The 26,242-nt window shown below is 48.3% G+C and overlaps 1 protein-coding gene across 9 annotated transcripts in view; it reads left to right on the top strand.

The window, feature by feature from the left end:
* Positions 1-26,242, top strand: part of kmt2cb (lysine (K)-specific methyltransferase 2Cb) — a 74,650-nt gene that overhangs the window by 20,480 nt on the left and 27,928 nt on the right. For 5 of the 9 annotated variants that reach the window (XM_079751629.1, XM_079751627.1, XM_079751625.1 and 2 more), the window contains 20 exons: positions 91-205; positions 2,186-2,361; positions 3,163-3,518; positions 9,231-9,311; positions 11,598-12,334; positions 15,090-15,212; positions 17,090-17,206; positions 17,652-17,756; positions 18,217-18,321; positions 18,420-18,601; positions 19,390-19,554; positions 19,896-20,002; positions 20,193-20,267; positions 20,644-20,856; positions 21,276-21,395; positions 22,142-22,267; positions 22,558-22,691; positions 24,712-24,916; positions 25,066-25,158; positions 25,491-25,538. In XM_079751629.1, coding sequence (XP_079607755.1) covers positions 91-205; positions 2,186-2,361; positions 3,163-3,518; positions 9,231-9,311; positions 11,598-12,334; positions 15,090-15,212; positions 17,090-17,206; positions 17,652-17,756; positions 18,217-18,321; positions 18,420-18,601; positions 19,390-19,554; positions 19,896-20,002; positions 20,193-20,267; positions 20,644-20,856; positions 21,276-21,395; positions 22,142-22,267; positions 22,558-22,691; positions 24,712-24,916; positions 25,066-25,158; positions 25,491-25,538 — 3,383 coding nt within the window. The remainder of the gene's footprint in view (positions 1-90; positions 206-2,185; positions 2,362-3,162; positions 3,519-9,230; positions 9,312-11,597; positions 12,335-15,089; positions 15,213-17,089; positions 17,207-17,651; positions 17,757-18,216; positions 18,322-18,419; positions 18,602-19,389; positions 19,555-19,895; positions 20,003-20,192; positions 20,268-20,643; positions 20,857-21,275; positions 21,396-22,141; positions 22,268-22,557; positions 22,692-24,711; positions 24,917-25,065; positions 25,159-25,490; positions 25,539-26,242) is intronic. The other 4 variants (XM_079751622.1, XM_079751626.1, XM_079751624.1 and 1 more) reach the window with 4 other exon arrangements.

The raw sequence follows: 26,242 nt of genomic DNA, 5'->3' as shown, positions 1-26,242 counted from the left end.
GAAAAATCAGTGTTTGAGTGTGTACTTTTGCATGTACCAGAGTAGGGGGAATGGGAAGAACTCATTAGTTGTCTCTGGCTCTGTGTACAGGAATCCTGGAGAGGACACCAAGATGTTGGTGTGTGACATGTGCGACAAAGGCTACCACACCTTCTGCCTACAACCTGCCATGGATTCTCTTCCCACCAACGGCTGGAGATGCAAGGTACCATACTGGAATGTGTTTGACGTTTCTTTCTAGTTTTTTGTTTTTCTTTCCCTAGACTTACTGATCCATTTTCCGTGTCCTTTTTTTGATTTTCTTTTTTATGCAACCCAGTTAAAATGCCGGAAAAAGTTAAAAAAAAAAGCATGCTTCATTAGACTCACCTTTTCTTAGGCCTGTCACAGAGCCATTGCCAATGCGAATATGACCTTTTGCCAGTTGATCACTTGAACGCTTCCTGTGGTTAAGAAGTGACTCACCCTGGCATATCTTTTAAAGGCTGCCGATGAACCAGATAATACCGGATGTGCGCATGCGCGAGCGTGTCTGAGTGTTGTGCGTGTGAAGACGAAGATGTTGGGGGGCGGGGGGGGGGTTGTGTGTGTGTGAGTTTGTGTGTGATAATAATTACCGTGTTGACCCGAATATGAGACAACTCTTTTGTTTCAAGACCCATTTTTGGAAAAATATATTATTTTTTATTCATACATTTTTTAATTTAAATAAATGATAATTGAAGCAGTCGCATGTGGATAAGAACATCCACGATGCTCTACTGTCCATACACTCCCAGAGAGGAGAGAGATGTGGAGGGGTGCGCACATACGCCAGACAGGCAAGGCGTTAGCGAAGGAACTGCGTGCATACTGTCCACCACTGTAGCCCGCCCTTCCGCTGTCCCTCTGGCAGCGCAGGTGGCTGGCCCCGGCACCACAGGAGGGCTGGTTAATGTGGCATTAGCAGCCGGGCCGGACCCACAGAGCCGCGGTCGCTCCCGTGTAGCAGAGGCACCAGGTGGTGTGGTGGAACACACACCCACCACCACCACCACACGTCTCTGTTTGACTCAGTGCTGGGGGCTGAGGGGGCGAGCTGCTGATAGTGGCGCTGGGGGATGGGCGTACTCGTTTCTCTGCACTCCTCTGTTCTGCTGTGCAAAACCGCCTCTCCCCTTCCTCCTCCTCCTCCTTCCTCCCCTTCCTCTCCTTCAAGCGCGCCCTATCCCCAGCACACACCCCGTCCATCCCTCCTCGTCCACCCTACCCTACCCTACCCCCCCATCCCAGCTTTACCCTGCAGGCAGCCACGTTCACAAGGCAGCCGCCGTCTCCATGACTCGGGAAATGAATGAGAGAGAGAGAGTGAGACAGAGCGAGAGAGAGAGAAAAACATGACTCATCGCTCCAATTTCGGCGCTCGCACTCTCTCGCACACCCCCAGTCAGTCAGCCAGCCAGCCAGCCAGCCGGCCGGCCGGCTTGTCAGATGCCTTATCTGTTTTGTTTACAGTGTGTATGGGTGGAGCCGCCGAGCGAGCGAGGTCCTGATGCACGTCTGCAGCACGGTTTAATCAGACCTATTAAAGTTGACCCCGGGCACGAGGAAACGGCTGTTAATATGTCACTGTGACAGATGCGGCCAGTGTGGGGGGGGCGGGATAAACTAGTGATAGCCACTCGTGATAAGCCACTCCCGGCCTTCTGTTTTGAAATCTTAACGACTTGCACGTGTTCGCATTCTGTCTGGAATTATTTCCAGGGTGATTTAGTGTTAAAACCCTCCACTGTGGCTGGATGGTGTTTCCTTCTTTTCTTTTTTTTATTGTGTTTCGTGAGCAGCTCTCCGGCTATAGGGAGCCAGCTGCTGATTAGCTGCTGCTCTCAGCCTTCTCCCAGCTGTGCTGGGCCACAATGCTGACTCTAACGTACTCACACGTTTTGAATAGAACAACACCCACCTTGGGGATGCATAACACTCCTCAGACTGCGTAACACCTCTTAGACTTCCACTACTTCTTGTTCTTATAATACATATCATGATTATTATTGTTTTGGTTATTTATATTGCATCCTTATGATGTCTTATTAAATAATACGCTGTTTGCGCAGTCTGTGGTCCCTGAATGTCTCTGGCTGGGTCAGTGTGAGTGAGGTGATGATGTCATGCTCTTCGCCCCCCCCACCCCCCCCACCCAATGCAGAACTGCAGGGTGTGTGTGCAGTGTGGAACGCGGACCAGCGGCCAGTGGCACCACACCAGCCTGCTGTGTGAGAACTGCGTGCAGCATCAGGACCCCAACCTGTGCTGCCCGCTGTGCGCCTGCGTCCTGGACCCGGAGCACCACAAAGACCTGCTTTCATGTCACCTCTGTAAAAGGTAATGACCGTCCTAACTAGGGATGTGAACGGTTGCAAAAAATTGTCAACGGTTACACGACCCCTTTTTTTTCGTGTACACGGTTAACCGTTTTTTTATTAATTAATGAAAAAAACATTTTTTTTTAAAGTGGACCGCAGTCGCGCTATAGGGAGATTATTTGTTTATCAACACGGCGGATGCGCGAGCAGAATGATCGCAAAAAGAAAATTTGTTTGACCGGTTGCCATCTCTGTGTGGTTAATTTGCAGTTGCGTTGTTAATTAGGATGTTGTCAGCTTACTGTTACATTAAACTGTAATCAGAAAACGCGGTTATATGCTATAGACCCTAGAGTATCTGTGGTATAAAGGCTGGGACGAATTTCGAATTATAAATATGTAAACTCTATGTTGAAACTGTGGACCGTCGCGATTCCCATTGAAACAATGGCGCAGTGATTTTTTAATTTTTTTTTTACGACTTTCGTTTACTGATTTTTTTTCTAAACGGTTATGATTTAAAAACCTGTTACACGTGTACCCGTGCACACCCCTAGTCCTAACATTAAAGTGTTCATAGTCAATGCTGCCACTCTGTATACTAGTCCCTCATAACCCCTTTTGGGGTAGGACGTTTCCCAGATATTCCTTTAATCAGATTCTCATGGGGGTATTGATGTATTGATGGTACACCTGGTGGGCGTGTATGTCACGGTACAAATACACTGAAAGACGTATTCCAACGGCTATTTCCCCCTCGGGGCAACTACATTGAAAGTCCCACCTCGCCTCCACTAAACCCCTCCTCCCGTCTCCTCAGATGGCTACACCTGGAGTGTGAGCGTCAGAACTCAGGCCAGGCAGGCGTCCACCACAGGGAGGACTACGTCTGCTCCAGCTGCAGGCCTCCCGCTGCAGACATGGACGTCGGCCCGGAGCCCAGCCCGCAGCCCGCCTCAACGCACATAAACTCTGAGAGCGGCCCCCAACTAGCCCACAAGCACACGGACCTCCCGTCGGACGCCGCGCCCTCGGCACCGGCGCTGCCGCCGCCGCCTCCGGACATGCACAATGACCCCGAACCGGAATTACTCTCTGTCCCGTCGCACTCAGATCCAACGCCTGTCCAGGCCGCCGTCCTTGAGGAGAGGCCGCCGTCGGACGCCACGACGCCCGGTGAGTCATCACTCTGTTGGGGTAGATCCGTGCGATGCAAAGAGCGGGGACGGTATCTCGTTCTGTGCCATGCATGGGATAGCCTGGTGTGCGTGTGTGTTGTTTCCTAAAAATTATATTTTCTTGTTTGGGCATGTGTCTTCTTTTTTTTTTTGCGGGGACATTTTAGTGCTCTGGCAGGTGATCTCATGTGTGTGTGAATCGTTACTTGTTGAACTTGTATTGCTAGGTTATTTGTACTGCTGGATACTATGGCTTCAATGCTGCTCCTCTCCTCGGATAATCTAAAAGCACACAGAGACACACAGGCTTTGTGTTTTTTATTGTCGAGACACAGACTGTAGACATGGATTTGGTGCCCGTCTAGCCAGTGTTGTGGTGCGTCGGTGTGTGTTTGTGTCTGTGCGTTTGATTGCCTGCCAGGCAATCCCAGGTCGAGGAGTGTCACAGAAGTTTTTTTTTTGTATTTATCTTGTTTCGTGTGGCAGCAGTATTGGACGGAGACCACAGACGAGCACTCCCTCTGTCTCCTGTTACTTATTTCTCAGCGGTGTCTCACATCAGAGTTGCAGGCATTAATTACGCCTTCATGAGGCCTCACCAATAACCAGATGGTGTTGGGCTAGCGCTAGATTAAAGCCATTCCTCTGACTTTGTATCTCTTGGCTTTGAAAATTAAAAAAGCACTTGGTTTCTCCTCCCCTCACCAGAAGAGGTAGTGGTTGCCTGCCTGTCTTCACAATCCCGATTGATGTTCTCTTTATAACCTGCAAGAACACTTTGCCTACTTTACTTTTGTGGATTGTTGTGGGAAAGTTACGCTGGTTTGTGCAATACCACAAAATAACTTTTCTTAACCTCCTCATGAGGAATGGCTGTCCTAGCTCTTTATTCTGTTTGTACCAGTGAGGAATTTTATAATGAATCAATGGTTAACGCTTCATTCCGCATATATAAGCAAAAACAACATTAGCTTCAATGTGGCAAATCAAAAGTAATGTGTGTGTGTGTACGCATGCTTGAAAAACCTATCTTTACTGTGAACCAGTCCACTAGTTCGCACTGCAACTGTAAATTTTTCTTTCGGATTATGTTGCTTGCTTTACGCTACAGCTGAGATGCCACTAGCTGCACCCATCCAAATTAAACAAAGATTCTGACACGTTAATTTGCACTAAATGCATTCCTTCTGAATACCGACTGCGAATGGCGTCATTGTTTTGTCAGCACCTCCTCGAAGGATGCCTAGATTGGTCGAACAAAGGCAATGCTGTAATTGTTCAGTCAACAATCCCAAATGGCTCTACACAAACGTATGCGCCGCTACGGCTCTGCAAAAGCACATCCCTTTACAATGCCGGTTTCCACGGCCACCGTGACCTACTTGCGCTGCAGGTTACCCACCGCGATGTGAACACAGTACTTTATTCTATTTTTTTTCCCAGAAGCTCAGTGACTCAGTTCTCGGGCTGTTTGGCTGGTCACACCGATGAGCGGAAGGGGAATGATATGTTTGGCTCGGGGACGCGGGGGGTTGGGTCGGTCGGTGGGTGGGTGGGCAGGGGCGGGGGGTGTAGCGTAGCTCACACCACCCGCTCCTTAGGTCTAGACGGCGCGCTCCTGACGGCTAACTAGAGCAGTCGGTGCTAGGTGAGGCGACATCAGATCTTCCCGTGCGACGGCATGGCTGGATCAGCTGTGAGATCGGCTCAGCTTCCGTTGGCGTCCGTGAGGCCTTCCAGGATCTTCCGTGTGTCAGTTGACTAGGTTGTTGTTCTCCCTTTTACCGCGGCCCTGAACCACTCTTGGATATTAACAGACACAAGGCTATGCTGTCTCCGCCGGGGTTGTAAATAACTGTTGTTGTTCCCCCCCCCCCCCCCCCCACATCACTCAGCGTCTTGACAGAGTGGGCTGCATCGCTAAGGCAACCCACCGGCGCAGCGGGGGCATGCACGGCGGGGGAGTCGGAGGGTTAAATTAACACCACATTCATTATTTGTGTTTGGATTTTCCCAAATGGGAAGCTGCACTGTTATTCCTTTGCAACACAGCCCTTATTTTGAATTGTTAAAATGTTGACACAAAGCGCACACACACCGTGCCTCCCAAAGAAACGCCTTCTGATTTATCAGTGTTTGATTTTGAATACAACCCTCACCAATATCAGCAAAGTGAGCCTATTTATGCCGTCTTCGTTTGGCCATGGTTTCATTAGTCCGGTCTGTCTAATTGGTTATTTATGCCCAATGCTTCTCGTTCCCTGACTTGTAACAGACCTGATATTGTTGCCGCGGCTCTGCCAGTGCGGCGCTCGCTGACACTGACCGCCCGCCTGCATAATGTAATTACAGTCATTAACCAGAGCCATCGTCACCTGCCAGGAACCTCCTCCTCCCCCATTCACAGAGCCCGACAGCGGGCTTAACGTGACTCAACCGGCAAGACGCTGCGAGATCCGTCCCGGCCGCGCAAATTAGACCTGACACTTGTCCTTAGCCACGTTAACTGGAGCCCTGTGTTTATCTTTACCATCGGCCCCATTCAGGGGCCCTTATAGGAAGCTGGAGCCGGCGGAGGGGGGTCTGTCTATGTGAATGAGCGGGGCACGTGTCCGCTCCCCTCTCGGTCAATGGCTGGAGGTGGTGGTTTCGAAAGACCAATCGCCTTATTGACTTTCTGGCATCGGTGCCGGATGTGCACCTGCGATGCCGCTCCAGTCGCGATTTCCCCCCCCCCCCCCCCCCCCCCCCCGAAGCCCCCTCCCATCCCCCGTCTCCCCCAACCCCAAAGTATGCAAGACCCTGGGATGCCGGTTGCCATGGTTACCCCCCATTCCCTGGCAACGATGCTTAGCAGGTGCATGGCCGCGTTAGGATCAGGGTGACATGGGAACTTGTGGCTTGAAATGGTGGAAGGCTCGTTAAGACTGGGCTATCTGTACTGTGTGTGTAGCCAGGAATGACTAGTGCTATTCATACCGGCAAGAGCACTGTGGCTTTGCAGTGGGTTTGATTAAATCACCACATGTTGAGAGGAGGAAGAGGGAGAACAGGGTGAGATTAACACCAAGTGTAGTTCATTATTGTGTGTCACACTTTGGTGACCACTATCCAGGAACTGCTTTTTGTGGTTGGCTTTGCATCAATTATATTGAATACTAGTCTGTTTCTGACCAGGTTGGTTGTTGGAGCAAAGTAGCATGAGCAAACCATCTTCCACCTTACCAATGACACTGAAAGGGTTTGGAGAGTCACGTCAACATCTGTATGTACATTTATATCACATTTATATTTATCAACAGGAATGTTAATTTGTATTGAATATTCATGGTCAATAAGGATGTCCTTGATCCAGACCTCATGACTCACCCCTGGACCACTACCAAATGAGGCTCTTACACCACCTCATCCACCACCACCTTACCTAGCTGCTCTTACACCACCTCATCCACCACCACCTCATCTAGCTCCTCTTACACCACCTCATCTAGCTCCTCTTACACCACCTCATCTAGCTCCTCTTACACCACCTCTTACACCACCTCATCTAGCTCCTCTTACACCACCTCACCTAGCTGCTCTTACACCACCTCATCCACCACCTCACCCAGCTGCTCTTACACCACCTCTTACACCACCTCACCTTTTTGCTCTTACACCACCTCATCCACCACCTCACCTCGGTGCTCTTGTCCTCCTGCTGGAGCCCTGGCTGGCTTGCTAGTACTAAGTGGGGTTAAATGGCGTTGTTCACCACTCTTGGAAATAGCAATGCATAGCTATCAGAATAAAATGCAAAGGGCGAAATGTCCAATGCACACACAAACTAAGATACTCAAATACTTTTGAGGCAGGGGGATCTATTATTGGTTTGTGTTCACCTTACTACTCCCCTATCTTGCTCGTACCGGGCTCTTTTATCCATGGTGTTGGCTTTTCTCTTGTCCATTCCATTATTATATCATTATCTCATTTAGATTTACATTCAGGGCATTTAGCAGACGCTTTTATCCAAAGTCACTTATAATAAGTGCATTTGTCAGAAGAAAGAGAAGCAATATATCGCTGTCGATGTGAGTAAGTGCCAGGACGTACAACATAGAATATATGCATACTAGTGCCAGATAAGTGCCTATATTAAGTAACATATATATATATATACATCTTATTTAATAAATGGCTAATTTGTTGTATAATTTGTTTTCTTTGGGTGGCGTTTACTCGTTACTAGGTTGTCATTTTTTGTATTGGTTTGACAATGTTATTTTATGACCTGTGTAAAGATCCAGCATTACGTCCCTAACTAGCTAGTCAGTCTCAAATAATTGAAGATTTACTCATGCATGTCCATATCTTCAAGAGAACTTACCCCCCCGACTATTTCTAAAATCTTCAACACCAGGCGGAATATTATCTGCTGATAAACCATGTTGCTGCTTAGAATAGCAGAGTGTCTCGGAGCCCCTCGATGTTGCCCATACTGTCTGCTCAACAGTTTGGCCCACATTAATTTCATAGACGCTGTGCAAGAAATGTCCTTCCGTCCACCCGGCATTTCAAGGCTCCTCGTATATTCAGTGCTGCTGCATGTACTGTGAGTCAGTGCTGTTGTCTGAGATAACCACGCCCACGCATTTCAATATACGAGATGGAATTGTAACATTATGAAATAAATTTGGTATTGATTAAATAAATTTGACATTTAAAAAAGAAGTTCCCTGAAATAAATGTTGAATGATGAAATGGTACCCTAAAATAAATAGCCGTAGTCCTTTTGAAAAACGTGAAAAATGAATGTGTATTTATATATTTATTTGCATATTTATTGCCAAATTTATTTATTTCATAGCCATATTTATTTATTAATATTGACAAAAATGGCGTTCCAGTCCTCGAAGTGTTTGTACGCCAAATCCTGATTACTGTCCTCCTTTGATGAATTGAATTGCTGCCGTAAAGATAAAATACTGCTAAATTAAGGCTATTAGACGTGTATGATCGTGGGAAGCAATACACGCTTCACTTATAATCACGTACACATTTCACAACTGCTTGCCTCTGCTATAATCACACAAAGGCATAAAGGTATTTGTTTTTCCACACTAGTACTAATCAGATAAAAATAGTTGGTGGTAAAAATAATTAAATACTTTGCCATACAATAGTTTTTGTCAGATAATCCCTTTTTCATCGTCATATATAACTTACTGTCAGTCTAGTTGTACCTGCTGGTGGGATGCCTGAATTCAACAATAAATTATGGTTTATCTTGTGGGATTTCTCCTAGAAAGTTGAGGCATGGTGAAAAATGCCTTTCGTGGCCTAAGCCATTTCAGGGCAGGAAATACCCTGATTAGGCATTGAGCCTTCTTTATGACTAGACCTTTGGACCACATGCTTTGAGGGCTAGTAATTATGAACAAACTCGATTCTAAGAAATGTTTGGCTTTCTTGGTCATTTGTAAGCATTTGTAAATTTAGTTTTGGTTAGTGGAGATAACCTGTGCAAAGCACATCTAATGCAAATATATTCTATAGTTCTATTTGTATTGTATGAGTAATAAAAACCTTTTTTCCATTTCAATGTAAACCCTGAACATCTGTGTCTCCTGTTTCCTCGGGTAACTGTACCATATATCTTACTTTAGTATGGCAACACTATACGTTAACTTCCTCATGTTGACTCTTCCTCCTCCTCCTCTCCTCCCAGATGCTTCAGTGGGTGCCAGTGTCATCGGGCCGCAGGCCTCCGAGTCCCCTGTCCAGGAAAACCCCACGGAGGTCCAGACAGGTGAGGCTCCAACACCGCCCCCAGACATGTCTGTAGCAACAGGGATGGTTTTTTTTCGTCGCAGCGCTCCCAAGAGTGGCATTGGAAATGATAAATACAAAACCTGCAATCGATGCAAGAGACTTTAGAAGCATTTGACTGACCTGTGAATGATTCTTTTAAGCAGATTCAACAAACACAACACTGTTGAATTTAGCAGAACAAAAAATGCACTATTGAGCCCAGAAGGAGAGAATCCTTTTCTCGGGCTCGAGCATTAGGATATGAGGGCTGTTGTTGACCCAGTATTTTTGGATATTCCTTGATGGTTTCGAAATGCTGCCAAACTTTGGTCGCATTATTTTCCTGATATTATGCATCCTCCTGGACTAACTGTCTAGAATATGCTCTGTTTTGAAAATAAATGATGGATAGTGCAAATTAATTAAGGCGATTTTAACAAACTTACAAATCTCAGAACTTCTACAAACAGAGTGCACTTAGACTCTGTCCGAACATAGCGCTCTGCCTATGTTCAACTCTAACTTTGAATACACGTTTGCTGCAAAACAAGGGTTATTTTTAATGTCCTGCTTTGCCGAAAGTGTTCAAGTTAATTTTAAAAACAGTTAGCTTTTATATCTGGTTTAAAAACCCTGTAGCTCTTTTCTCCATATTCCTGGTTACCGAAACGTTTCACTGCACTCTGCACTGCACAATAAGAGTAGTTATCACATAACTAAACTGAGTATCTTACAGTTGACATTACTATACTTCGCCTACCTCTCCTCCCACTGCCCCCTGGGGATCAGATCGTTTATTGGCGATCTAGAATACCAATGATCTGGAGATGATGAATATAGAAACCATCGTCCAACCCTAACTCATAGGCTATACCTTTTTAAGAAGCCAAGCAATGACGTGGTATTACTCAGATACCCAGTCCTCTTCATGTAATATCCTGCGGTTACACACAAACAATTTTCACACCAAATATTTAGACTTTTAAAGCCGTTGACTATAAGTCTTTCTGTCGAAGATGGGAATTGTCAAACATTCGAGGTCACAGCCCCTGACATGTCAAAAAGCCTCTTGCCCTAAATGCAGGGAGCTGGATGTCTAGAGCTACAGAGAACTACCTCACTGCTTATTTAATTACAACAGACACGGAGACAAAAAGCCCAGTCACACTTTGAGTTCATGTTGAGAGACTAATTGTTTCAAGTGTTTGGTTTTTTTAAGGCGCTGCTGTGTGACTTAATTTTGCCATATGCTGCTGATCTATGCATTCCTTTTGGAAGTTTTGTTTAATTACTTTTTTATGTTATAAAGCAGGCACTGTTTTGATGTGTCAATGTGATAATGTAAGCCAAGCTTTCAATGTGTGAACCGTTTCACCCCTAATATATTTGTATGCAACAAAAAAAGGTGTTTTGTTGTTGGGCTAAATAACACGTTTTGCGTGTACAATTTACTGACCGGAAAGGAGAAGTAAAGAGATTTTCCAAATGGGCATGGCATTCTATAATCATACCACATTGCCAAGTGGCATTTTAACCAAAGCTGGAAAATGATTGTTCAAATCTGTTGTCAGTCAGAAATGCATGGCAGAGACTGTTGAATCGTTGTATTACATCAGGGGATTCTTAACTGCAGCAGGGCCTTTAAAAATGTCTGAAAAAATGATGTCTTTGGATAAGTATGCAATGTGCCTTTTTGTTATTTCACCATTTTATTTTTAAAGCCCAATATTTACTGCACACTTCACAGATGCATGCTCAAGCAAAGCAATAGAGCAGAACCCTTTTCTGATTAAATGTTGCCTTTTATTTATTCTAATATAAATTTAGGTTCAGGGTTATCTAACCGTTATTTCAATTGTCTATTCATTTTTAGGATCCTTCTGGCCTAAGCTATGAATTGTAACATGCTAGGGGTGTCCTCAACCAGGAATCTTTTTGTTGTCAAATATGATTTGTCAAACCCAGTCCTTCATGTTTGCTTCCAAATTTAGAACAGCTGCAACGCCCAATTAAATATCCTCTCTATATTCAAAACATGTAGAGCTCATCGATCGCATGGCTGGGTGCAGTCCCATTAAGCTATTTCTGTATTTTGTTTAAGTTATTTACAGTTTAATAGCATGGTATATAATAATCTGTTGTTTCGACTCCACTGTAAGCTCTTCACGTTTTGCTCCACCAAAAACAGTACCCCCCCCCCATTATGTAATTAATCATGTATCTTAATTGTGCAACATTTTGATCGTCAATTAATACATTTTGAATTTTGTTTCATCCCCACCAGTGAAACATCCAGCAGCGGCGGCCCCCATGACAGAACCCTCGTCCACGGACAGCCCTGCATCACCACGGTCCACCAGCCCAAAGCCCCGGTCTCTCCCTGCCCAGCTGCCCCTCCAGGAGGTGTCTGCACAGGAGAGCTCATCGCCCACCACCACCACCAAGCCAGCAAACTCAGAACGCTCCCCCGAGGAGGGCACCCTACAACCCAGCACAAAGGATACCAAGGCCATCACCTCGCCCACCAAAGAACAAAGTCCCCCGGTGTCTCCGGACGCCTCGGACGAACCCATGGAGGTGTCCCCGTCGCAGCCTTCGGGCGGGGAGGGGGACCGGGGGCCCGCGGCTCCGGAGAGGACTCAGACGGACCCTCACCGAGAGAGCTGTTCTCGCAAGAGCTCGGTGGGGACCTCCGGATCGCCGGGCTCCAGCGCGGTGGAGGAGGAGGAGATGGACACCACCCCGGAGAGCATTCCCAATACGGGGCCGTCTTCGGAAGAGAAGGCTCTGGAGCCGCTGGGGGAGATGGCCTCGTCTCCCGCCCTCTCCTCTCCCCTGGCTCCGGGGACCTCACCCAGAGAGCCTCCGCAGACCCAGGGCCTCCCTCCCCTGGGGGACCATAGCAGTGTTCAACCCACCACCGCCACAACAACCCTCATACCCTTCATCCCCAAGATCGGCATGGGGAAGCCAGCAATCACCAAGAGAAAGTTCTCGCCCGGGAGACCGAGAGTGAAGCAGGTAGGAAACGTGGGAACATCGAGCCCCACAACCCAGGAGCTGGGTTGTGGGGCCATGGGAGGCCCATAGGGAGGTAGGCAGGATCTGGGTTGTGGGGCCATGAGAGGCCCATAGGGAAGTAGGCAGCTTGGAGGCTGGGTGTTAGGTACTTGGGGGTGGAAGCTGAGTGTTTGGTCCCTGGGAGGCCCATAGTGAAGTAGGCAGGGTGGAGGCTGGGGTTAGGTACTTGGGAGGCCCAGTGGGAAGCATGTAGGCAGGGTGGAGGCTGGGGGTTAGGTCCTTGGGAGACCAAGGGGGAAGCAGGTAGGCAGGGTAGATGCTCGGTGTTATGTCCCTGGTTCGTGTTGGTGGTTTATTCATGGTCTCTGTGTTAAATCCTCTGAGACCGCAGGCTAATATAAATATGTATTTTATGGCGAGAACCATGAATTAGTGGGCTCTGGCTGGTTTCCAAGGTGGTTAAGTTGGTTGGAGGTTGGCTACGTTCTCTTGGCAGAGGTTGTTTCGAAACAGCTCGCGGGGTTCTCAGGGCAGTGCAGTCGTGCTGCAGCTTGCAGTTGACTGCATTAGTGCAGCGACTTGATTGAAGCGCTGACTGATCTCCCCCCATCCCCGTCCACCTTCCTCCCCCTACCGTAGTGTGCCACTGCAGTCCACTTGGCTAGCAGGTAAAGCCGTTCGCACAGAGCCCAGTGGAAACTGGAAATATGTTTTTTTAGTTTTTTTTTACTTCCCCTCCCCCCCGTAGGAATTTGCACTTCTTTTGTATGAAAAAAAAAAAAAAAAAAGGAACCCCAGCTAAAAAACAACCTTGCTTGCCTCGAATCTTCTGCACAGCCTGGCTCAGTCGCATGCTCCGTCTCATCAATCATTGTACTTCCCTGCTCCACGTCCCCATTGAATATACATACATCACACGTTATGGCTTCATCTAGTGCGAGCACTGGCTCTCGCCGAGCTCTTACCATTACCATATTATCATGGACTTCTTTTTCACCACCTCTACTGACCTGATACAAAATTGTGTATTCATATAAGAAAACAGATTTGGAATAAAAAATTCCGGCCCCAAAACGGATTGTTGGCACACTTTGTCACTAAGGCACAGTGAGCAGGCCACCTCGAACGATTGCAAATCGCTATTTGCACCACACCCGTGGCTATTTTATATTTATTATGAATGATTCCGCTGAGTTAAGACTAAATTAGTTCTCTTCCCCCTCATTCCCTAGATATATATCCGCTGTCTTAAACAAACATTACAAGACGCTACTTAATTTGTTAAACTAGGCCCGGGGACATGTATTCATGCTTCCCCGTTTTTAGACCAAATAGTTACAAAATGAGTCTGTTGGAATCACGTAACGCTGACGTCATCCCTTCTCTCCCCCCTCCCCTCTCTCCCTTGTTGCCATGGCGAGAGGTTTGCATTGCCTCTCTCCTCTGCTGTATTACGGAGCGCTGAGCATCGTTGTCCTGTGACTAACAATAACTCCTCTCGCGCCCTTTTGCCTGTGTTGTGCCGCGTGCATGGTTAAGCTACCGGATTGGCTGCAATTTAAACTGTTAACCCCTTTCTGTATACTGATCCCTATTTAACGTCGCGGGCTAGGTCCTGAAGGGTTCCCAGAGGGCTGCATCAGACGCTCACAATAGGGATATGAATCGATAGGTATCGAAACTACTACTCTTTTTGAAACTGTGTGTCGGTTCAATACATTATCTGTAAAAATATGAAACCGAATATGAACAGTTTTTGGATAATTTATTTAGCTACAACAGTAGCGACATTTGAAATTAATCGATATGACCTGAACAAACATTATTTTAAAATAATATTCCTCCTTCAAACAGTGAACCATAGGCCCGGGCCATATGTGCCCCCTGTGATTCATATGCGCTCAAACCACAGCCGTAAATAACCAGGGATGTATTTCTTAAAACTGTTATTGAATAGTCACATGCATTTGTTACATATTGGGCTAGGTAAACCCCCCTTTAAATCACCCCATTGTGGGGGATAAACTCGATTCGTAGCATACTGGCTTGGCTCACCAGCTTGCGTAAATGTATTTGTTTGTTCATTATCATCATTTCTTATAACCTATACTATATGATTATACTATTAATCTACTACTACTATACGATTGTTGGGATCGGGTAGCACATATCAATTGTGCTTATTACTCAAGTGTTTTGCCGGGTTGCCAGTATCGCCTCCCTTGCTAGCGAAGGGAATTACACTGGTGGCAGTGGGAATTGGGATCTTCATCGAGCCGGCTAAAATGTAGGCCCACTTTAGAAAGAGTCGCTCCCTCAAGCGTGAGGAGTGTCGTTCTGTGTGTACACCACGCCCCCACGACGCGAGGAGAGATCCAGCATCGATAGCGATACCGAAAATGTCTAACCGTATACGCACTTTTCCAACGAGGTCCCGGGAGACGTTCAGACCCAGTTTCGGGACCCATCTCTGCTCACCGCATCCCTCTAACATTGCTCTCGCTGTGTGTGTTTCGGTTCCTTCGCCGGCTTTGTTTTTAAGTTGCTGCATTTTGTCGCCCTTTTCTTCCCTTCTCTCTCTCTCTCTCTCTCTCTCTCTCTCTCTCTCTCTCTCTCTCTCTCTCTCTCTCTCTCTCTCTCTCTCTCTCTCTCTCTCTCTCTCTCTCTCTCTCTCTCTCTCTCTTCCTCTGCCTTACTCTCTTCCTCTGCCTTACTCTGTCACCCTCCTCCCCCCATCTACCGATCCTTACCTTAGGGTGCATGGAGCCCCCATAGCAGTGTGAGCTCTCCCTCGCCCTGGTCTCCTGACCAGCCTGAGGGGTGGGACTTCCCAAAGACCAGGCAGCCTCCAGGCAGCCCCGGCTGGAGCATCAGAGTGGTAAATAACCAGGGCGGCTCGGCTGGCGCCGCACTGTTAGTCCCTAGGCCCGTGTGGTCTGCACTCCCCTGTTATGATTTGCATGGTACACTTCAACACTACTACCGCCATCTCTCACCGACCCATAACCCAGCCATCAGGGGGAGGGGCATCCCTGTTGGGGGAGGAGGACACGGCAGTTTGAAAGTCGCCGCGGTTCTACAACTTCAGTCCTTCTGTTGGAAGGGGTTCGGGAGATTATACATGGCCCTCGGACGCTGCATTGCACAGAGCATACCAGTAACTGACTAATCCACCGCACTAATGTGTGTTTATGTGTGTGAGGGTAGGTATGTGTGTGCGTGTGTGTGTACTTGTGCGTGCACAGTTCCCATGTTGGCGTGTTTGTTCGTTACCAGTGCCACACGTACCAGTTTGTTGTGGCTGCGCGCCGTGTGTTTACGTAACCTAAGTGTAGGTGTCAGCGCTCGCCCGGGTGATGAGGCCTGTGACAAGTGGGTGGAAGGTTGACAGCGCCGAGGGCAAAACAGAGGCACTCGGGCAGAGATGTGTGCAACAATCTGTTGCCATGGCGATCTGCGGTCGCACGGGTCACTGATGTGGAGTCGGGGGGGGTTAATTGGCGCGGCGGCTGGAGGAGGCTGGGCCCAGGTTGAGCGATGATGTCATGTTCTGTGAAAGCATCAGAGAGAAAGAGGATGGGAGGGAAGGGAGGCGGGGTCATTGGATTAATGCCAAATGTGTGGTGAAAAATGAAAAGGGATATTGGTGGGTGGGAGGGGAGGGAGCTCAGTTTAAACAGTCAAGATTAGGCAGGGGCCTCTCGCTGGGGGGAAAACCTGCTGACGCCAAGGTAGGACCTGAAATTATTGGCACAAGCACTCCAAGGCCTTCTACCGACAGCTCCATGCATTTATTTAATTTCCCCCCCTTTCCGGAGAGGTGCCTTCAAGGAATGTCAAGTCACCACCCAGGTGGCAGGAGATGTCAGGAGGGCTGTGGATGGGAACGGTTTAGTCCCGGTCTCTTTGGGGCGGCTGCATGCTCCTCACCTCATTAGCAGGGGAAGTTCACTGCAGACTGACCCCCCCCCCCCCCCCCCCCATGACGTCGTTTACTTGTTTTGGGATGGCTTTTCTCACTTTTTGGTTTTGCTCTTGTACAAAAAAAATTCACTGAGCACTTTAAGGCTGAATGCAAATGACTCGTCAAGGGATGCTTGGCTTGCCTAACAGTTGAGAGACAGACAGACACACACACACACACACACACACACACACACACACACACACACACACACACACACACACACACACACACACACACACAGCCCGCAGGAAGAGTGACATTACCTCTCCGGAGTTGAGACGTGTTGTGTTTTTTTTCCTCCTTGGCTGTTTGAGTCTTATCTGGCTCCAGAGAGAGATTGAGCCGTGGCAGCTCTATAGAGCCGTGGCCTGCTAAAAAGCATTCACTCAGTAGAAACATATTTTTGGTAATGAATGAAGCGGTCTTCAATTGTTACAACAAGCATTGAAGCATTGTGTGTGTGGTTCTGCGTGTTTGAATGTGTTTGCACGTGCATGGTTAATATTGCAGCTGTGTGTGTTTTTGTGTGTCCAAAGTCTTTGTGTGTTCAAATGTTTGTGTGCGCCTGCTCACAAGCTCCAATGTGTGAAAATAGGCGTGTGTGTGTGAGTCAAAAAGTTTGTGCGTTTGTCTAGAAGTTTCTGTGTGCGTGCGTGTGCGTGTGTGTGTGTGTGTGAGTCAAGAAGTTAGTGTGCGTATGTTGGTGTGTGTGCTTCCACAGCGTGCCTCGGAGCCGGTGCCTGCGGTGCAGTCGGTGGCGTAACGTTTGTTTTGTCTCACATCTGCAGGGCCGCGGCTCTGGCTTCCCAGGCAGGAGGAGGCCCAGGGGTGCGGGGCTGTCGGGGAGAGGGGGGCGTGGTAGGGCCAGGGGCAAGAGCGGCGCTAGTCCCTCCATCCACCCCGGGGTATGTGTCACTGACTGTTTCACAACGTCCTCCTACACGCCTCGACCCAACACCACACCACTAACCCTAATGTATGCGGGGCACCGCACTGTGTGTGCCCATCGCCAGCTGAGCTCAGCAGAGGTGTTGACATGTGATTACGTCGTTGTGAAAAAGGCCGGCTCGGGTTATTTTTGTTTTTTATTTTTGTGTTTTGATTAATGATAATCGCCCAAATATTCAAACAAATCATTGTTTTATTTTTTTTAGATATTTTTATTTATAATTATTTCTTAGTTATAGATATTTATTTTTTCAAAGTATGAATTTTTTTTTTATATACTTGAGTAAACGGCCAAACCGGTTGCCTTGGCTGTCTCGATGATTTTGTTGTTTTGACTTTGGATGGGGCGTCCCCATTGCTGCCACCGTGCACCTTATCCTCTACATTCCTCTCAACGTTCAGCTCACAGCGATGGAGTCGCAGTACCCCGTCAAGGAGGAAGAAGAGAACGCCATGCACAACACCGTCGTCATTTTCTCGAGCAACGACAGTTTCACGTTAAAACAGGTTTGGCCTTTTTTTTATTGTTTTATTTGGAAGGCGCTCTATATAATTAGGCTTTATTTCCTTGTATCATTAAAGGAGCGGAAAGAAGAGAGCATATATTGTAGTTCTTTATAGTCATACCCAGTGCCTTCAACACCCAGTAGATTTAATTAGTTCATTCATATAACAGAATAAATTGCTCTTGTAATCTTGTGGTTTTGAGGCTTTAAACAACCATCAACGCTTACACAGGTATCCAAATCCAGCCCCAGTAGGGCAGCTGGCATGGTGGACCTGCTGCTGGATCTCCCAGCAGCAGGTCCACGGCACCAGAGCGCGTTAGAAGGAGAAAGAAAACGCATACAATCCTAGAGGCTGGCCTTTTGTATGGGCACAATGTAGCTTACAAGAGGTTGCATCTCTGCAGCTTTCACCATTCCCCGGTCTCCCCGGCAGCGTTTCATCTCTGCTCCTATTGCAGGACATGTGCGTGGTGTGTGGGAGTTTCGGGCTGGGCGCGGAGGGCCGCCTGCTGGCCTGTGCGCAGTGCGGCCAGTGTTACCATCCCTTCTGCGTTGGCATCAAGGTAAGGCTGGCTCCCTCCCAGGACGCGCAACCCACGGCCCGCTGCCGGCCCCCTTCAGGCGGGCCTTGTCCTCATGGTGGGCCCTGTGACTCCCGCAGATCACCAAGGTGGTGTTGAGCAAAGGCTGGCGCTGTCTGGAGTGCAGCGTGTGCGAGGCGTGCGGCCAGGCGACGGACCCCGGCCGCCTGTTGCTCTGTGACGACTGCGACATCAGCTACCACACGTACTGCCTGGACCCCCCGCTGCAGAACGTGCCCAAGGACAGCTGGAAGTGCAAGTGGTGAGCCATGGCGGGAGCACGCGCCACTGGCGGTTGACGTTGTCTGCGCGCCCAGGAAATAGGAAATCATAAATATAATTGCACGTCCCTCCCGACACAGCGGTTTGCTTCTGGGTGTAGCTCTGTGTGTGTTTATATATTCTGTTTTTGCTGTGTGTTGCTGTTTTTTTTTTTGCTGTGTGTTGCTGTTATAACACCTTATTACGTGCGTTATAACGTTTTGTAGTCTACAGTCAGTTAAGCCTCCTTCAAGTACTCAGTGTTGTGCTTTCTGGCTCGCTCTTTGACCCAGCGCCCCGCCCCTCCCTCTTGGATATTGTTGCAAATTGATTCTCAAAAGAGCCTGCCTAGACAGCGGGATTTAGGCTGTGACTTTTGAAGAAAAATAACCCTTATTCAAGCCATCGCCATTTCCCAACCGCGTTTCAACCAGAAATTCCTAACAATTGGATCATTACTTTTCACATTTTTGTAAGATTTGTTATCACAGGTGGTGTGTGTGCTTGTAAATGCGGCAGACGTAAGCTTTCCTACAAAGAGGGTGAACACCATCCACCTGAGATCTATAATCACTGCAATGAACCACTTTATACATTCCCTAAGATGCGACAAGCTCTTATAAGTTTTACTAACAGTAAAAAAAACGATTCTAGTAAAAAACCAAAAAAAGAACATGACTTGTTAAGAGAAGCCTTAGTGCTGTCATCCCCTCCACATGTGATCCCGGCGCCCACCCAAAGCGGCCCCGGTCTCCCTGTGTCTGACCCCCCTCCCGCTCTCCCCTCCAGGTGCGTGTCGTGCACCCAGTGTGGCGCCACGTCTCCCGGCCTGCGCTGTGAATGGCAGAATAATTACACGCGGTGTGCCCCGTGCGCCAGCCTGACCGCGTGCCCCATCTGCCTGCTGGACTACAGCGAGGGAGCCATCATAGTGCAGTGCCGCCAGTGCGACAGGTGTGTCACCCCCCCACACACCACACCCCCAAACACCCCACCCCCAACCCCGCTCGACGCTTCGCCAGTCCCCACACTTTTTTTTGCAAAACAAAGCACACACGCATGCGCATACACACATGCGCGCGCGCACACACACACGCGCGCACGCACACACGCGCGCACGCACCCACAAACACATTCACTTCCACACAAAACACATTCACGCACACACTCGCACACATACACACACCTGCATGCACATACACGTCCACCCAAAAGCCGGCACACAGACAAAACACACGTCCGCACGTCCACCTCCCCTGGGCGTCTTTAAACCAAGGCTTCTGCTTCCTCCACAGATGGCTCCATGCCTCTTGTCAGGGTCTCCACTCGGAGGAGGATGTGGAGAAAGCCGCCGATAGCAGTTTTGACTGCACAATGTGCCGAGCTTTCAAGACCACAAAGGGTATCTTGAGAGTGCAACATTGATTGTGTGTGTGTGCCCGTGTGTGTGTGTGTGTGTGTGTGTGTGTGTGTGTGACGAAGGGTTGACCAAGGTCTCTGAATATACCAACGATTATTGTTGCGTCATGTTTTTATTTTTCATATTCTGCCATCTTGGTGTTTTAATGCCTTTTGTGTTTCCTCTGCTGCAGCAGTGGCGGCCAAGGCCAGAGACTGCATTGAGCCGGCAGTTATGACGCAGATTGTGACAAAGGCAAAAGAACTGGGTAAGATCACTAATGCCAGCCGAATAAATACCTACCGATAGGGAAGCAACTAATTCTGATTACAGATTTTAAGTAGCAATGTCACCAACAAAAGTAGGGGAAGGACCCAATGTAGCACAGCAATCCAATATTGATCCCAAACCTTTTACCTCTGGGGGATCGTGTATCAATAAGCAACTTTTACTTTGAATAAGCAAAACAAAAACCATTAGGCTCTGTCTTTCCTGTTCCTCGAGGTCAACATATTGGTTTTGTGAATCTGGCAGTATGGCTCAGGTTCTGAGGGCTTGTGATCGTAGTTGGAAGCACAGTAGTATCATTTGCACGATGATGATGAAGCTGATGACGGTGGTTGTCTGTACTTCCTGACGGGCAGACCTGGCGAGGACCTACACCCAGGACGGCGTGTGTCTGACGGAGTCGGGGCTGTGCCAGCTGCAGAGCCTGTCAGCCGCCGCATCCCGCCGCCGGAAGCCCAAGCCCAAGCTCAAGCTGAAGATCATCAACCAGAACAGCGTGGCGGTGCTGCAGACCCCCGTGGACCCCCTGTCGGAGCTCTCCCGCGACGAAGACATGGAAGACACTCGAGGTAGCGAAGCACTCCTGGCAAAAGGATGCGAAAGAAAAGGGGGCATGGTTTTGTCGGTCGGAAGGGATGGTCATGCGAGGATGTTTTAACCCCCCTCCTCGAATTCGCAGGGCTCTTTTTTGATAAAGACTGCTGTATTGTATTTTTCTTGGAGGGTTTTCAGACCTAATGGAAAAGTTAAATAGCCCAAAGAGGCTTCTCGCTAAGCGAAGTCATTAGAAGACGGGCACAAATGAAACCGGAAAACCTCATTGGATTCAGGCTTAATGTCTCGCGGCCGAGGGGAAAATGGTTGAAATTCAATTGACCCTGTTTGGCGTGTCGCTAATGCTATTGGTGGCCGAGCCCCCTGACCCCAAGGTTGTCACTCATCATCAGTAACGCCCCCGACTTCCCCCTCCCCGTTTTCCCCTCCACAGAGGCGGAGCTCCTCGACTGCGAGGCCAAGTCTGACTCCAGCCTGGAGCGCGAGCCCATGGAGGAGGACTCCAAGGGGGCGGACAGCAGCAAGAAGAGGAAGAGGAAGCCGTACCGGCCGGGTAGGGGCACCTGATTGAAGGAGACAGCTCCTCTGATGCGTAAAATGGTGCAGTACGTGCCCGGCGCTGCGGCCGCAGCCAATTGCAGCCATCTCCCGGCCCCCTCGCTCGCTCTCCGTCTCTCTGTTCAAGCCACTCTCTCTCTTTTTCACTCTCTCGCTCTCTCTCTCTCTCTCACTTGCCCTTCTCACTTACTCTCCCCCTCTCTCACTTGAGCCCTCCCCCCGTTCTGTCTCTGCTCTCTCTCTCTCCCTCTTACTCTCCCCCTCTCTTGCGCCTCCCCCCCTTCTCTCTCTCTCTTGCTCTCCCCCCGACTCGCTCTCTTTTTCACATCCCCCTCTTACTTACTTACTTACACTCCCTCGACTCTTTCTTTCACGCTTTTTTTCGCTCCCCCTCATACGCCCTCTCTCTCTCCCTAGGGTGCGTCTCTAGTGGTTCTTAAGGGGGAATTTCATAGAGATGCTTTCACAGTGAAAGCAGCGGTCAGCACTCTATTAAAAAGTAACTCTCATCACACAGGGTCTCTTTAATTAAACTACTGAAAGGGCCAGCATTATATAAAGCCGTATGATAGATGTAGAGATGTTAGAAATATAGTTGGATTCAATGCAATCAAATATTTAAATGAATCTTGCATTGTGGTGGCATTCAATTTGAACCAAATGAATTTAAAATGTGTTCCTTCTGCTGAATGTATTCCTGTTAAGCTTCTGAGACGTGTTGTCTGCCCGTCTGTCCTCCAGGCATCGGGGGCTTCATGGTGCGTCAGAGGAGCCGACCGGGACAGGGCCCGGGCAAGACCAAGCGGTCGCTGTGCCGGAAGGACTCCTCGGGCTCGGTGTCGGAGCTCCAGCCTGTGAAGGACGAGGGTGAGTGAAGCCTGCTGCTGCAGCCCCTTTCAGTGTTTGCTGAACGGTATCTGGCATTAGGAAAAAAAATTAAAATCGCTCCGTGTAATCATAAAACACTAATGTGTATTGATTGAGAACATGGTATCGATCTGAGTCGAAGTGTTAACAAGTTGTTGGGAGGGTAGAGTATCACATCCCTATCTAGACATGGCTTTACCTTGACCAAGTTCCCGATGGAACAAAAAGGACGAGACGAGGTTTAATGTTTGATCTAATGCGTATTTGCTCTGTCCGTTTGTCCCTTTCAGCGGGCTGGACGGAGGCCCTGCCGGACACGCCCGTGGACGAGACCCCTCCAGGGCCAGAGGTCCCGGAGAAGATCAAGAAGCGCTACCGGAAGAAGAAGACCAAGTTGGAGGAGGCCTTCCCCGCGTACCTGCAGGTCTGACCCCTCAGGTCCTCATGATACAACGCACCGCAAAGAATACACCTGATAACCCCAGGTCCTCATGATACAAAGCACCGCAAAGAATACACCTGATAACCTCAGGTCCTCATGATACAACGCACCGCAAAGAATACACCTGATAACCTCAGGTCCTCATGATACAACGCACCGCAAAGAATACACGTGATAACCTCAGGTCCTCAGGATACAACGCACCGCAAAGAATACAATATGCCGATATATTTGTTGCGGTTCTTTAAATATTCCGATTTAATACTACCATTTTGTTTATTTTGTCGCCATTGTTTTTTAAGCTTACAGTGCTGAATACAACGGAACATGTTTATGCTAATTGACTGTAGGCAAATACTATGTAGCGCCCTCTTCAGGATGGTACCATTGCTGTTCTTTGAAGAAATTAGAATAATTATTTCTATATTGATTTCGAGGACACACAACTTCCATAGTATGAGACTAGTTCTACTTTCAGTTTTCGCAAAGCTAATGGTGTTAATCACCCGAAGAGAAACATTGAAACCTGTTCTATTCATGTTAAATAAATTACCTACGTGTTTATTATTGGTAGGGAGAGCTTTTTGGTGTCTTTTTACCTCGTTTAGACATTGAAATAGCTGCTAAATACGTTCATTATTTATACCTTCTAAAACCATTAACACCCCCCCCCCCCCCCCCTTGCCGCAACCTCTTACTTCTATGGCCGCAACTGAGTAATGGGAGCACCTTCATGGAACGCCAGATCTTGGGGAGAGCCCTAGAACATTAACTACATTTTATTATTATTACAACCAGTTCACTTTATGACTTTGTCGGTCGGTCGTGCCGTTTCTCACACTCGACAGCAGGTGTGAAAGTGCTACCGAAGTAGTTGAATAATTCTAGTTCTACTCTCTCAATACAAATTGGATGAAGGAAAATGTATTGGAGTCATCCCATGTTTGGTGTATCTGAAGGTGGCTTCCGCTACCTCAACTGAAACTCTGAGGTGTTTTCGGACTGAGGGACATCTCAGTTCGAGATATTTGTCAGTCCCCTCATCAAACTACTGGCAATCCTCTTTCTACAGAGCTGTGTGTGTGTGTGTGCACAGCAATGTGTGTGGCAGTGTGTGTGTGTGTGCATGCAGAGATGCGTGTGTGTGTGTCTTTGTTTAGAAAGTAACCCTTTAGGTTAGACTGACAGCTCCCCTCTTCAAGTGTGTGTGTGTGTGTGTTGTCCTTGTTAAAGTGTGTGTGTTGGTTAAGTGTGTGTGTCTGTGATACTGGGCTCTGATCCCCTCCTCCAACTGTCTCCTGTCTGCCCGGTGAGGTGACATGAAAGCCTAACCAGAGCGGACTCCCTGATCTCCCGGCCTCGGTGCAGACTTCTCCGTGTCACCTCGCGTTGGCCGAAACACGGATACGTGCCGTTCGTTAAGAGCCACGGGCAGCTGTCAATGCTGTTTCACACACACACACACACACACACACACACACACACACACACACACACACACACACACACACACACACACACACACACACACACACACACACACACACACACACACACACACACACACACACACACACACAGGAGAAGAGGAGGGAAGATGTCTCCGTCGAACCTAAAGGGTTACTTTTTAAACGAATTAAACAAATTGAACATGGAATGAATTATTCAAACGCTGACCCGGCTTTTTTTTTTTTGACTCAGGCTTTTAATGTCTGGACGCTGCGGGGGGGGGGGAGGGAAGGAGGAGCTGCAGTCTTGTCAGTTAGCGAGGATAGACCGTTTGTGGGTGTCTTCCGGTGGTGTGTGCGTGTCACTTGTAAACACTCTCCTGGGTCCGAGGCTGCGTCTCCATCCACCTGACATGGTGACATCGGGCCCCCAGGGCACAGGCCTCAGGCCTCTGGGGAGGATAGTGATTGGTCTATTTATGTATTTGTTTATTTATTTTTACTGCCACTACGTTGCTTTGACAATTTGTGTTTTTGTTGTTGTTGTTGCTCAGGAGGCCTTCTTTGGCAAGGACCTGCTGGACAAGAGCAAGCAGAGCAGGCAGCAGGCCGCGGGCCCGACAGGCCTGCTGGAGGAGGGGCAGGGCCAGGCCGACGGCAAGCCCCCCCGCGGGGCCAGCAGCAGCTTCCTGGACCCCTCGTCCGACCCCCTGCTGAGTGCCTCGGCAGCACCCCTGACCTCCAGGCCACCAGGAGCACGTACGTACACGCGTTCCTCCGTGTACATCCCGCGCCGCGAGGCGCACCAGATCCTAGCATCATGTTCGTTTCCCTCATCGTCACGCTATGATTTCTGACGGCGATGTCTTTGGTTCCGTTTGTTTGTTGTCTGTTCTCCGTGTGTACAGAGACCTGTGAGGAACCCTTAGTTGATCTGTGTGAGGTGTTGAACACCGACGCAGACATCTTGGGGATGCTGGGGAGGCCAAGCATTGACTCGGGTGCGTCACGTGATCTGTCAGGCGGTGGGGGAGGGGGCTTCATGGTCCACGCACCCTCCCACGCTGGGTTCATACTTTTTATATTTCTTACAATGAGAGATTAAAGCATTTTGTCGTCTGAGGATTTCTCCTCTGAAGGCAAAATTGGTTAAACCACTCATTGTGTTTCCAAAAATCGCATTTCCTTTTTTTCCACAATGATTTCTTCTGTCTTACTTTACGGCTATGATTTTCTTTGTTTTTTGGCATTGTGTGAAATGTGTTTGTTTTCTTTTCCGTCCCCCATGAATGTTTTCATTCATTATTTTGTATCTGGTTTTGGGTCCTTGTAGGTCTTGATTTTTGCCCCTTCCAGGTGGAAGGCTCCCCTCCTCCTTTTGGTAAGGGTGCCCTGGGCTCTCATCCCTTGCTTTCATCCCTTTCCCCTTTCCTCTGTTGCTGTGCGTCTGAGATATCCTGCTTGTTTGTGCGTCACCAGCATCAATACAATCCTCACCCGCACCCTCTTGTCTACACAATTATTCAACGGATTGAGGTTCTGTTTTAACATTAAGTTCCAGCTGCTCTTTGCTTCGCCTAACACTCACTGCGCACCGTATGCACTTGAATGGTTCTGCTGTGTCACTGTAAATTCCTCTTTTCTGTTTGCTGTTTTGTAATTTGTGTTTTAAGAGAAAAACCTTCAAATTGTTCAGCAAACTTATCGAATCAGGGCTTGCCAAACTGAGTGCTTAAAATTTCAGGGATGAAGGAAGACATTTCATTCACCACCAAAGCAAGCTATTTGAGAAAACTTCAAAAAAGCCTTGGTGAACAGCCTGTTTTTTGTCATGCTGTTGGGAAGGTCTTTGTTTACCCTCGCTAAGAGATAAAAAAAAGTGCAGAAAAAAGTTTTCAATTCAATTGACGGTCAATGCTCGTCCTCCGCTCTTTGTTACCAGTACTTTTGTACAGTTTGAATGCAATGCACTCTGGGCCAATGTAAGGATTTTCTTCTTCAAAAAAAAGGCAATTCCTGCCGACTCCAAGTCGTGTCAGTCAAGAAGTGTTGAATATGTGAGCGTAGGAAATGGGGAGAAGAATA

This window comes from Pollachius pollachius, assembly GCF_949987615.1.
Source record: "Pollachius pollachius genome assembly, chromosome: 14".
Taxonomy (NCBI): domain Eukaryota; kingdom Metazoa; phylum Chordata; class Actinopteri; order Gadiformes; family Gadidae; genus Pollachius; species Pollachius pollachius.
The sequence above is the reverse complement of the archived record's forward strand: the minus strand, read 5'-3'. Positions and strand labels throughout refer to the sequence as shown.